Below are 12,500 nucleotides of genomic sequence, written 5' to 3'. Positions count from 1 at the left end.
TAGCTGCCTGCCGTAACTCGCCCGTAAGAAGGGAACTACCACATCTGGGTTCATGTTAATTTTACCATCCTTATGAAGTTCACACAAGTTCCTATAAAGTAATTCTAGTTCAGCGGTTTTGTCAGTTTTCCTAAACTTAGGCATGTAGTTGCATTTTAATCCCAAGTTAAGGAATTCTGTGGCGTTGATGTACATTGAGAGGCTATGCTGTAAAGCCCTCTCTATCTGGTCTCTTAGATCAGAAGCGATATCACAATTACGGAATTCTTCCAAGGTCTCGTCTAATTCCGTATTAAGACTCTTGATTAGTTTTTGCTTTTGCTCTACTTGCTAACAACAGTCTCTGTCAGAAGTCGAGCGTAATCTGTTTCTGCTGCACTGCTTTGTCATGAAGGCGTATATATGTGAATTTAGGGAGCAGGTTTTCTTGGATACATTTTCTATTAAATAATACAGCATACTCAGCACTGGAAATCTTCCTTAAACTTTCTGTCCTCGCTATTTTCCTTTCTGTGTGAGGAAGGGAGAACACAATATCACCAAATGAAGCCATAGTGATTTTGGAAATAAAAACAAATGCATTACTTACAACGTTACGCCTATGCTTTAGGCATCTTTTGGTAATTTTATTTTGAATCTACAAATCATGATCATAGATCGGATAGTCAAAAGGAATTCCTTAACTTGGGATTAAAATGCAACTACATGCCTAAGTTTAGGAAAACTGAACTGACAAAACCGCTGAACTAGAATAACTTTATAGGAACTTGTGAACTTCATAAGGATGGTAAAATTAACATGAACCCAGATGTGAAGGAACAACTGCAGGCCGAAAGCACCAGACATAGAGGTGTTGGAGGTAGTTCCCTTCTTACGGCCGAGTTACGGGAGGCAGCTTAAGAACTTCGTGAGAACAAGGATATAGTGATACGTAGAGCGGATAAATCGGACCTATTCGTTATTCTCAACCGCTCGGACTAATTCGACAAAGTTGACAGTTTATTGCAGGATTCGTCCAAATTCTTACAAATCAGAAGGAACCCTGTAGATAGAATTCGGAAAAAGTAACTGACTTAATATATATATATATATTTATATATATATATATATATATATATATATGCATATATATACATACATATATATATATGTGTGTGTGTGTGTGTGTGTATATATATATATATATATATATATGCAGTTGATATAAAGACCTTGAGAAGAATGAAAAGTAAAAACAGATGGTAGGCTTTTTGCAAAATAAAGTCTGGACAATACGCATGAAGCCAAGAATGGAAGATTGATTTCGTTACAAAAATATGTTAAGTACAGGAAATGAGCAGCAGCTACGAAGGACCACCTTTAAATCATTCTGTGTGAAACTAATTCATTACAGAAGCAATAAAGGAGAAAGATTAGGGAATATTGATAAAAGACAACCTGTCAACTGACAGGTTGTGGGAGAGACGTGCTGATTGCTGCAGAAGAGATAAAAGAAAATCATCAAAAACCCTGCTTCGTCCAAGACTAGAATATGCGTCGGTGGTATGGTCCCCCACACAGAGTGAAGGATAAAAGCAAGATCGAGGCAATAGAAAGGACAACAACAAAACTGGTCCCCAGCCTGGCAGATAAACCATATGAGGAGAGACTAAAAGCAGTGGGTCTGTCAACATTGAAAGATGGAAGAGGAAGAAGTGATATCATTACTGTATTTAGGTTCCTAAAGGAGATAGACAACACTGTAAATATTTCTTGATTGAGGCTGGGAGGGCTTTAATACATCATGAGAAATTAAGACTGCACGGGTAAAGGGTGTCAACAAAATACGGTTTTCGATATATATGCATAGATACTTGGAATAGCTTAGAAGGTGATATAGACCCAGATGGGACTTCATAGGGATTCAAATCTACATATAATTGGAACTTAGGATATGGAGCAAGTTTGAACTGTACATGAATTTTAGGCTAGGTATGATAGATTGGAGAATAGGAGACGGGACTCCACGAGTGTTGCTTCTTTCCTGTATATTAGAATTAGATAAATTAGGTAAATGTATGTATGAATTATGTATTAATTGCTAGCTAATTTTTAGAGCGACATCTTTGTCTCCACGAAAAGAGTATTGTCGTTTGACGTTTTTAATTTCCGTCGTTTGCAGTTATCGTTTTATCATTTCAAATATCTTTTCGCGGTATAGAGGTGCTAAACACACAGTAGAGGCTTGTAATATTTTGAGAGATTCTTGTCTAATCTATTGTCTGTAGGTAGTTTGATAATTGAAAATCTGTGAATACTACCTCGTACCTCGACTATTGTAGTGTTCTTAAGTTCAGGTAGTCTTTTTTGAGAACTAGAAATGAGTCTGCAAGTTTGATGAGTTGATGTCTTGGTATTTGTGTCCATCTGTTTAATGCAGTATAATTGTTGTGGCAGAGACAGATAAATAGAGAATACGAAGCTCCTCTTTAATATATCTCGTCTATTCTAACCCAATCCTCATCATTGTGTTTATTCAAACGATATTTTTGCATTCTTGGACACCATCAAATAAGGACCCCCCCATCTCACATATCTTTTGTATGGTTCTTGCAATCACCGTTGAGGTGGAGGGAGAGCGGATGGGGGTGGGACTGGCAGGCGAGGCGGGCCATTGGGAGCTGGCGAGCGTGGTCCCGGGGCTATGCCCCGCCCAGGCGGCGCGCTGGCCCGCCCGGACCGTGAAAGGAGGAGACGGTGGGTGGGTCGTGAGTGATTGAGTGTCTCCCATCTAGTTATTGCCTTTAAGGAGCTATGGTGATGGGGGTGGTAGGTGCCTTGGAGGAGGAGGTCATCATCCTGATGGAGGAGTTAACGGAGAAGGGTGATTGGGAAAGGAAGGGTTCCCAGAAAGCAAACGCCGGAGAAGTCCGGTCTTGGAATTTGGCGGGTCGCTCGCGGTGGGACCATCGGGAACCGCGTCGATGTGGCGCAAAGTCTCCGAGAACATCGAAGCGGGATTCTTTAGTGGTGGTGGCGGCGGCGGCGGAGGCGTCGGTGAAGACGACGAAGACGACGGAGGGCGTTGGGTCATGACATCCATAGTTCCAGGTCAATCCTCCTCACCATCATCTTACTCAGCTGGCTCGAATTCCACCACGTCGTCATCGTCATTCTCATCGTATAGGAGGAGTGGACGGAGCAGTAAGGAGTGGAGACCACATACAGCCTCCTCGCGTTGGATGGTTGACAAGCTTCTGGCTCAACGCAGATATAAAGTACGAGACTGTCTGCTCATCATTGGAGAACCTGGGCCTTGGACCTCAAACGCTGCCTGCCTGCCTGCCTGCCTGCTTGCTTGCATGATTGCATACGTACATCCTTGCTTGCTTGCTTGCTTTGCCCGCTTCTTTGCTTCTTAACAATTCTTAGGGATGTTGTGAGTTTGTGCGGAACTTCGAACAAGCTAGAAAGGACTTGTGTGTGTGTGTGTGTGTGTGTGTGTGTGTGTGTGTGTGTGTGCGCGTGTGCGTTTATGTCTGAATTCCCCCTACGCACGGACTTAGAGAATGCAGTGTCGTTGCAGTGTAAGGCGTGCTTATCCGAGAAAGCTTCTGTGCCGATCGTTTCCTCAAAGATTACTCATCCCATGGCGAAGTGATCATTGACTTCTCCAGTTAGTTAACCGTGATTTAGTGACTCTTTACTGTGTTCGAATCCTGTAACTCTAGTTCCCGTGTGCCATGGGGTCCCCCCCCCTTCCTCCCCTTTCCCTTCCCCCCCTTCCCTTCCCCCCCGATTCCCTTCTCGAATTCTCTTTCATTTGTTGAACTCGTCTCCCCTGCCTACGACTGAGGTTGTGTTGATAGCCAACAAGATCTCTTGTGTTTTGTTATTGCCATCAGTTGCCATTATTATTATTATTACTTTTTTATTATTATTGTTATTATTACACATTTTTTATATCACTTATCATCGTTATTATCACTTATATGTTCATTATCTTTGCTGTTATTAGTAGTACTGTTCTTGTATAATTATCTCTTTTTTTATCACTTGATACTTTATCACGTAGTACTATCATTATTACCGTTATTGTACTACCTTTACCACTTTTTAATCTTCATTTATCACTAACACCACTTTATTCTCTATATTTACCACTTATTATTATTGTTTATTTTGTATATTTTTATTTAGCTATCATTTATTATCCTTTTTCATTAACATTTATTACTCGTTGTTATGGCTGTTATTGTTATTACTATTGTTGTGATGTTATTGTCGGTGTTGCTATTGGTGTTGTGATTGCTTTCATATTCGTGAAACCGTTAAGGAGTGCGTCTTAACGGTTAATTAACGAGTCGTCAGTTGTCATTCAAATTCAAATTTCAAATTGTGCCAACACTCCTTAACGGGTAAATGTTTTATTATCTCTTTATCTTTTTATCCAGCATGGTTCAGTAACAGTTCAATTGTTTGTGTCTTTAATGTTTTCGCTTTTGGGGTGAATATATTTGAGTAAGAAGAAAATGGGAAGCTTTGGTAGTGCGTCATACATGTCAAAGAAAATGGGAACAACTATGAAAGAAATTTTCAGTTAAACGAAAAATTGCTGACCCACAAATTTGACCCACGTGATAAGAAAAAGAATTATGATAATAAGACTTTGCAAACATTTGGTTTTGTTGAGAGAAAATATAATTTCAAGACTGCTGTATTGCTTATTCGACAATGCAGTGAAATCCCGTTATGTGAAATTTGTTTCACAACTGTTTCACCATAATGGCATATCCCACATTGTTTATTTCTAAAGGGCGGAAAAATTATTTTATTATTATTTCATATACAAAGGAATAATGTTTGTGTCCTGTTGGAACAGGTCACTGCATTTCCTCATCTCTATCATATTTACACACACACACACACACACACACACACACACACACACACACACACACACATATTTGTACGAGTATGTATGTATATTCTGTCAGAGAGTAATTCTGGCTTTTCATCATAGCCGTTGACCGCTGTCCTCACACACACACACACACACACACACACACACACACACACACACACACACACAGACAGACACGTGCGAACCATCTGTCAAAATTCGAATTAAATTTCTTATCTTTAGTTGGGTGTTTGACAGCTGGTTTTAAGTTCCTCTGGCACACTGGCATTCTTTGTTGGCATATTTTGTCTATTGCCAGGCAATCTCCACCCCTCTCTCGAATAGAATAATTCCAGAATAAAATACCATAAGTATGCCGCTGTTCAAAGGGAGCCTCTAGGCTGGACTTAGGAAGGATCTACGTGCGTGCGTGCGTGCGAACGAGTGAATACGCTACTGAGAGCCATGTCGAGGAAGTGGGATCAAATGCGTGTCTTCGTCGTCGTCGTCGTCGTCGTTGTTGTCGTCGCCAAGGGCCACAGAGTCATTTTAAGGCCCCAGAGTAAAGATGGCCCCCGAACGCAATTTTGGGGCCCCATTTGCGTATTCTTAGACGCCCCAAAACACGAACGAGTGCACTAGAAAGGGAAGGACGAATTGTCCGTTTGGTAGCAATTGGTGTGAGTGGTTTGAAAGACGTGGCGTTCCGTGCCCTGGGTTTTGTATTGTGAGGGATGGCGTGTGGTGGGATCAAACTATAGGGTACACAGTGAGTTGACTGTGAGGTAAGCTCTCCGTTTTTATTACGCGATTGGTGCCTGCCATGTTCTTTGGGAGTCCTAACATGTAGCGTAAGTCTTCATATGTACCTTAGGATATATGCGTAATGTCTGTGGATGTGTGTGTGTATATATATATATATATATATATATATATATATATATATATATATATATATATATATATATATATATATATATATATATATATATATATATATATATATATGTTACAGTAAGAACACGTACCTAGGGATTACGCGTAATCCCTGAATGTTTATTCAGTGAATACGCGTAATCCCCGTTTCACTAACCTAACCTAACCTGACCTAACCGAACCTAACCTAAACTAACCTAACCTAAGGTTAGGTTAGGTTAGTGAAACAGGGATTACGCGTATTCACCGAATAAACGGTTAGTGAAACGGAGATTACGCGTATTCACTGAATAAACATTCAGGGATTACGCGTAATCCCTAGATACGTGTTCTTACTGTAACATATATATATATTACATATACACATGCATGCTCACACGAGATAGTATCGAAAATGTTTTGTGACTAAAAGGTGTTGTCTCATTTTAAAATTCAGTAAGGTATCGCTCTTTCATTGTCAAAGTCAACGTATTTTATTCTGCGAAAGGCTGGATTTTTTCTCTTGCCACACCACCCCCCATGACCCGAACCGTATTTTGGTCACTCTTGACCCAGTTCCGTCCAGAGGCTGATATTTGACTTAATGGAATCGCTCCGTATTTCCAGACATCAGAGTCTTTGGTTGGAATCGCCGTATTGAAGTTCGACGCGTTGTGTGACGTCATGTCGACTCTCGCGGAGAAATGGGGAGGACGACAGCAAGGATCATTTTTGCCCTCGTAGGGCTTTGTAATGACCCTTATTAACCTTTGTTGTCACCGACAAAGGTAGCTAGCGGATCTTGCAAAGCAAGTTTTAGAGTAATACATAAACAGTTTGAATTGACAAAGCAGATTTTGTTCTTTACAAAGCATTTGTTATTAATAGAAGGTAATTTTGTGTTATTTACAAGATTTTAGTGATCTATTGTGTGATAATAATAATTCTCGGCGATAGAATAGGCGTGGTGAGAGGACATTTTGGTTTTATAATATTTCATTGGATCGGTATACATATCTGTAAATAAATAGTTTAGTATAGGAACTCTACGGTGCGTGCGCAAAGGTTTACAAATTGAAAACTGAAAAGTCACGCCTACATTTTATTTAATTTGTCTTCGAAGACTTGAGGCGGGCGTTATGACGTCATGATATTAGGAATGTCCAGGACCAGCCCCCTCTTTCATAGGTCCCTCCCACTTCCTTGGGCATGCGCAGTGGGCTTCAAGGAGAAGTTTGCATGGTAAATTCATATTATATATATATATATATACATATATATACATGATTTTACTATGGCCAGATTATTATTCTCAGGACATTAGTGTTGTTGTATATACACTCTAAATTATTAAAAGACTTGTGATGAATATCTGTGAAGCGAGATATCCACTTGAATCCAAAGAACGTCTTTGGAACACCAAATTTTATCGAAAATAATATCAGGATGAAGTTCACGACTAAGATGAAATTTGCCAAGAGATGAATGAAAGACTTGGTGTTTCCGTCAACGGTAATGCTGTCTTGTGGGTTCGAATCCCGCATTCTCCAATTGCCAGGAAGGAGTGTTACTTTCCTCACCAGATTTATTGTTTTATACAAAGTGACCGTTTGCCTGTAGAAACTTTAGCGAACTCCCGAACTTGACCCTCGATAAATCATAACCGAATAAATATATTTTAAGTGTTGTAGCATTTATACAGTTTTGCGAAAAAAAGAAAGATATTCGACAATGAAGTATTAATTTGCATCTAGCGGGTCAGGTATTATTGTCCACCATAATACACTTGGACAAATTATTTGTTTATTTTTAGCAACCTGTTTTACAGTCTGTTGATATATCTTTATTATACAGAATATTAACATTGCTCCAATAACTACGGTCATCTACACTGATGAAAAAAAAAACAAAGTATATGAAAAAAGACAAAGAACAACGAAATAGTCACATAACAACACAACTTTGATAAAAAAACAAATGGTTTTGGTCAGGTGAGACTTGGCCGATTTGGCCTACTGAAGATTTTCCCAAGATAAATTGATATTTCGATAACTCCTCCACCCCCCTTGCCTTTAAGTCAAAGACAAACGATTTTATTCATCTGAAGGCGTTATCACACTGGGCTATTTTACCTCCGACTTTTGGAGTGAGTTGGTTTGTTATCCTCAGCTTTCGAGAAGGAATCTGATGAGCTGATGAGGAAAATAATTTTCCTCCAGCATATCAATTGCTGAAGAAAAAAATGCCATCGTGATTTGACGGCGGAAAATGTGATGGAGGTTGACGGTACCTCCGATGAATCGGAGGTTAGAGGAAAAACATCCCAGTGTGATAGCCCTTTGAGACGCGGTCTCCGGTCTGAAGAAGGCCTCCCATCGATCGTGACCCTCTTCGCACCGTGCACGTACACCTAATGCGGAACAAATACCCCCCCAACGAAGCGAAGGGAGGTAATACACGTTTCTGAATACCCTGGCCGGGGGGTATTAGCCTACCCTACCGCTTTGCAGTCTTGCCTTGAGAAGGTATTGAGCGTTCAACCTCTTTCCTGCCTGTTTCTGCTGCTGCAGTAGTAGCAGCAGAGGCAGCAGTTACTCAGCAGGTGGAAGGGGTTCTTCAGAGTGCGTAGGTCGGGAATGAACGCGTTTTTTTTCCACCATTAAGAGGGTAACCTTTACGTGATGGTTTCGTCGTAGTCCAAAGTAATTCTCATTCGTGTGTGTCTGTGTCTGTGCATCTATGCCTTGGTATCTTAGTGCATGTGTAAGTAATCACCTGCTTTAACGATTTTCACGGGTGCATTTCTGCGTGTATGCCACTGTGTATACCCAAGAATGTAAGCGTGTGTATTTGTGTGTATGTGTTCTTGCGTGTGTGCGTGCGTGACCGTGACTTATTTTATTACGTGTAAGGTGAGTTGTGTGTTCCCTCTCTCTCTCTCTCTCTCCCTATCTCTCTCTCTCTCTCTCTCTCTCTCTCTCTCTCTCTCTCTCTCTCTCTCTCTCTCTCTCTCTCTCTCTCTCTCTCTCTCTCTCTCTCATGCCCTCTCTCTTTTCTCCATTTCTCTTACTTGTCCTCTCTCTTATCTTGCTCACCCTTTCTCTTTTTCTTTTATTACCTCTCTATCTCTCTCTTCTACACTTCTTGTTCTTCGTCTCTCTTGCTCTCATTTTCTCTTTCTTACCCTCTCTCTTGTCCGCCTTTGCTCTTAGTCTCTCTCTGTGTCTCTCTCTGTCTTTTACGCTCTTTCGTGTTACTTCTTGTTTTTGCTCTCTTTCTCCTTTTCTCTCTCTCTCTTACCCTCTCTTCCCTCTCTTGCTCTCCCTTTCTCCTACTCTATTTTTCTTTTATTCTCTGTCTCTCTTTCTCCCTTTCTCCCTCCCACCCTCCCTCCCTCCTTCGTCTTGCTTTCTTCCTTTGCTATTCCTCTCCTTTGCTCTTTCTCTTTTTCTTGTACTCTCTCTCTCTCTCTCTCTCTCTCTCTCTCTCTCTCTCTCTCTCTCACCCCCTTGTTCTGTCTACCTTCCTCCTCTGACAATGCATGCACTTGTGCGTGCGTGTACGCATACGCGTGTACGTACACGTCTGCTTTTGCGTGACACCGCCGTGTGTGTAATGGGCGACTTGATGCAAGTAGAGAATGTATATAAGAAAATTAGTGTTGTATGACGTGTGTGTGCAAGTAGAGAATGTATATAAGAAAATTAGTGTTGTATGACGTGTGTGTGTGGCGTGTGTGTGTGTGCGTGTGTGTGTGTGTGTGTGTGTGTGTGTGTGTGTGGGATGAAGTGACACCGTTAATTTAATCTGGCGGGGACTACCCTTCATTGGTGTTGACGTATAGGAGGGTGTTGAATTCTCAGACACCAATGAATTATTTTTTGTTTCATTTTCTGTCGTGCTTGTGCGTGATTTTTTCCCCTAGGATCGTCATTCTCACATTTTTTTTTATTTCCGCTAAATTGAAGTAAGCCTTCATTTCATTTGATTTATTATTAATTTATTTGTAACTGGACGACGTGTGGTCTGCGCATACACAAGTCTGCGCAAATTTTGTTTGATTTGCGTGTCGCATAAAAGCGCCATGATAAATGTTGATGATGCTTCCCTCACCTATTTCTTGCAAGTTGAGCTCGACTATAGCTTTGGTCTCACGTTTGTGTGTGAGTAATGGTTGTATGTAAGCTAAGTCCCCTGTCGAGAGTTTTGCTTGTGTGCGGCGCTGGTTGTATAGGAGTAATACTGTTTTGACTTTGTATGCCTCAAATTTTGTATGTATATGTATACGTATAAATGTCCATGTTAGTATAACCCTATATGCACTTGTGTACGTATTTATGTATGTGTATATGTGTATTTGTGTGTGTATTTCATGTATATCAGGGTGGATGTGTGTCCCTTCACACCTGTTTTATGAGTGTGCACGTATGAATGTGTTTTATTTCTGTGTGTTTCTCTGTACACCTGTGTGTATGTGTGTGTTGTCCCATGTGTTTTTTGTGTTTGTGCACGTGGATCTGTTTATCTTTGTGAATGTGTACACACACGTGTTTCCCGTAGGTATGCATATGTGAAGTTATTATGTATATACCTATACCTGTATTGTGTGTGTGTGTGTGTGTTTGTTTGTGCTCATATGTGTGTATACAGTTTTTGTTTATTTATATTGTGACTATAAGTGTTGCTGTTTTATAGAGTATTCTTTCAAACGTGTGTGTATGTAGTGCACACTCTTGTGTGTACACGTTTGTGTCCTTATTTGTAGTAATTATGTTTGATTGTCGACGTTTTTAAGTAATGTCTGTTTAGAATGTATATATGCAGTGCCCACGCTTCTGTGTACACGTGTTTGTGTCGTTATTTGTATAGTGTTTATGTGTGATTGTTGGCGTTCCTCTAAGTAGTGTCTGCTTAAAATGTGTTTGTGTGTGTGTGTGACGCGCACGTTTGTAGGTACATGTTTCGTGTCCTTATTTGCATAGTGTTTGTATGTGGTTGTTGACATTCTTCAAAGTAGTGTCTGTCTGAAATGTGTGTGTGTGTCTGTATGCACATGTTTGTGTTCTTGTTTGTGTTGTGTTTATGTGTGGTTGTTGACATTCTTCTAAGTAGTGTGTCTGAAATGTGAGTGTGTGTGTCTGTATGCACATGTTTGTGTTCTTGTTTGTGTTGTGTTTATGTGTGGTTGTTGACGTTCTTCTAAGTAGTGTCTGTCTGAAATGTGTGTGTGTGTCTGTATGCATATGTGTGGTTGTTGACGTTCTTCTAAGTAGTCTCTGTCTGAAATGTGTGTGTGTGTCTGTATGCACATGTTTGTGTTGTGTTTATGTGTGGTTGTTGACGTTCTTCTAAGTAGTCTCTGTCTGAAATGTGTGTGTGTGTGTCTGTATGCACATGTTTGTGTTCTTGTTTGTGTTGTGTTTATGTGTGGTTGTTGACGTTCTTCTAAGTAGTGTCTGTCTGAAATGTGTGTGTATGTCTGTATGCACATATTTGTATTGTGTTTATGTGTGGTTGTTGACGTTCTTCTAAGTAGTCTCTGTCTGAAATGTGTGTGTGTCTGTATACATATGTTTGTGATGTGTTTATGTGTGGTTGTTGACGTTCTTCTAAGTAGTCTCTGTCTGAAATGTGTGTGTGTGTCTGTATGCACATGTTTGTGTTGTGTTTATGTGTGGTTGTTGACGTTCTTCTAAGTAGTGTCCGTATGAAATGTGTGTGTGTGTGTCTGTATGCACATGTTTGTGTTCTTGTTTGTGTTGTGTTTGTGTGGTTGTTGACGTTCTTCTAAGTAGTGTCTGTCTGAAATGTGTGTGTGTGTGTGTCTGTATGCACATATTTGTATTGTGTTTATGTGTGGTTGTTGACGTTCTTCTAAGTAGTGTCTGTCTGAAATGTGTGTGTGTCACTGTATGCACATGTTTGTGTTCTTGTTTGTATTGTGTTTATGTGTGGTTGTTGACGTTCGTCTAAGTAGTGTCTGTCTGAAATGTGTGTGTGTGTCTGTATACACATGTTTGTGTTGTGTTTATGTGTGGTTGACGTTCTTCTAAGTAGTGTCTGTCTGAAATGTGTGTGTGTGTGTCTGTATACACATGTTTGTGTTGTGTTTATGTGTGGTTGTTGACGTTCTTCTAAGTAGTGTCTGTCTGAAATGTGTGTGTGTGTACGTGTTTGTGTTCTTGTTTGTATTGTGTTTATGTGTGGTTGTTGACGTTCTTCTAAGTAGTGTCTGCCTGAAATGTATGTGTGTGTGTGTGTGTACGTGTTTGTGTTCTTGTTTGTATTGTGTTTATGTGTGGTTGTTGACATTCTTCTAAGTAGTGTCTGTATGCACATGTTTGTGTTGTGTTTATGTGTGGTTCTTGACGTTCGTCTAAGTAGTGTCTGCCTGAAATGTATGTGTGTGTGTACGTGTGTGCGTGTATGACCGTACGGGGGCGCGCGCACGCATGCCCGCGCCCCTTCTGCACCAGGAGAGGCCCCTCGTCGTGAGAGTGCGAAAGAGTCCCCCCCTCCTTTCGTCTGTTGTATGACGTCAGGGGCGCGCTCCTCCGTAGGTAGCAAGCTAGTGGTGCGCGGCAGGCACTCGTGTCACGAGGCAGGCATCGCCTGTACGTCCGGACATGAGGATTTATCATTCCGATGCGAACCCGCGGGGAAGCAGCACTTCACCGGAAGTATCACCGGAGGTAATCACACC

At 40.8% G+C, this 12,500-nt stretch overlaps 1 protein-coding gene across 5 annotated transcripts in view; it reads left to right on the top strand.

The window, feature by feature from the left end:
• The window catches only part of Cbs (Cystathionine beta-synthase), a 168,668-nt gene that overhangs the window by 119,649 nt on the left and 36,519 nt on the right, over window positions 1-12,500 (top strand). For 3 of the 5 annotated variants that reach the window (XM_076199882.1, XM_076199881.1, XM_076199880.1), the window contains exon 1: window positions 2,949-3,257. The exons of the other annotated variants lie outside the window; for them this stretch is intronic. In XM_076199882.1, the coding sequence (XP_076055997.1) occupies window positions 2,964-3,257 (294 nt within the window). In that variant the 5' untranslated portion in view covers window positions 2,949-2,963. Of the gene's footprint in view, window positions 1-2,948; window positions 3,258-12,500 lie in introns of those variants that run through there. 5 annotated transcript variants of the gene reach the window in all.

This window comes from Oratosquilla oratoria, chromosome 16 (genome assembly GCF_046742065.1).
Source record: "Oratosquilla oratoria isolate Oo_2021 chromosome 16, ASM4674206v1, whole genome shotgun sequence".
Lineage (NCBI taxonomy): Eukaryota > Metazoa > Arthropoda > Malacostraca > Stomatopoda > Squillidae > Oratosquilla > Oratosquilla oratoria.
This window is presented reverse-complemented; position numbering and strand designations above follow the sequence as displayed.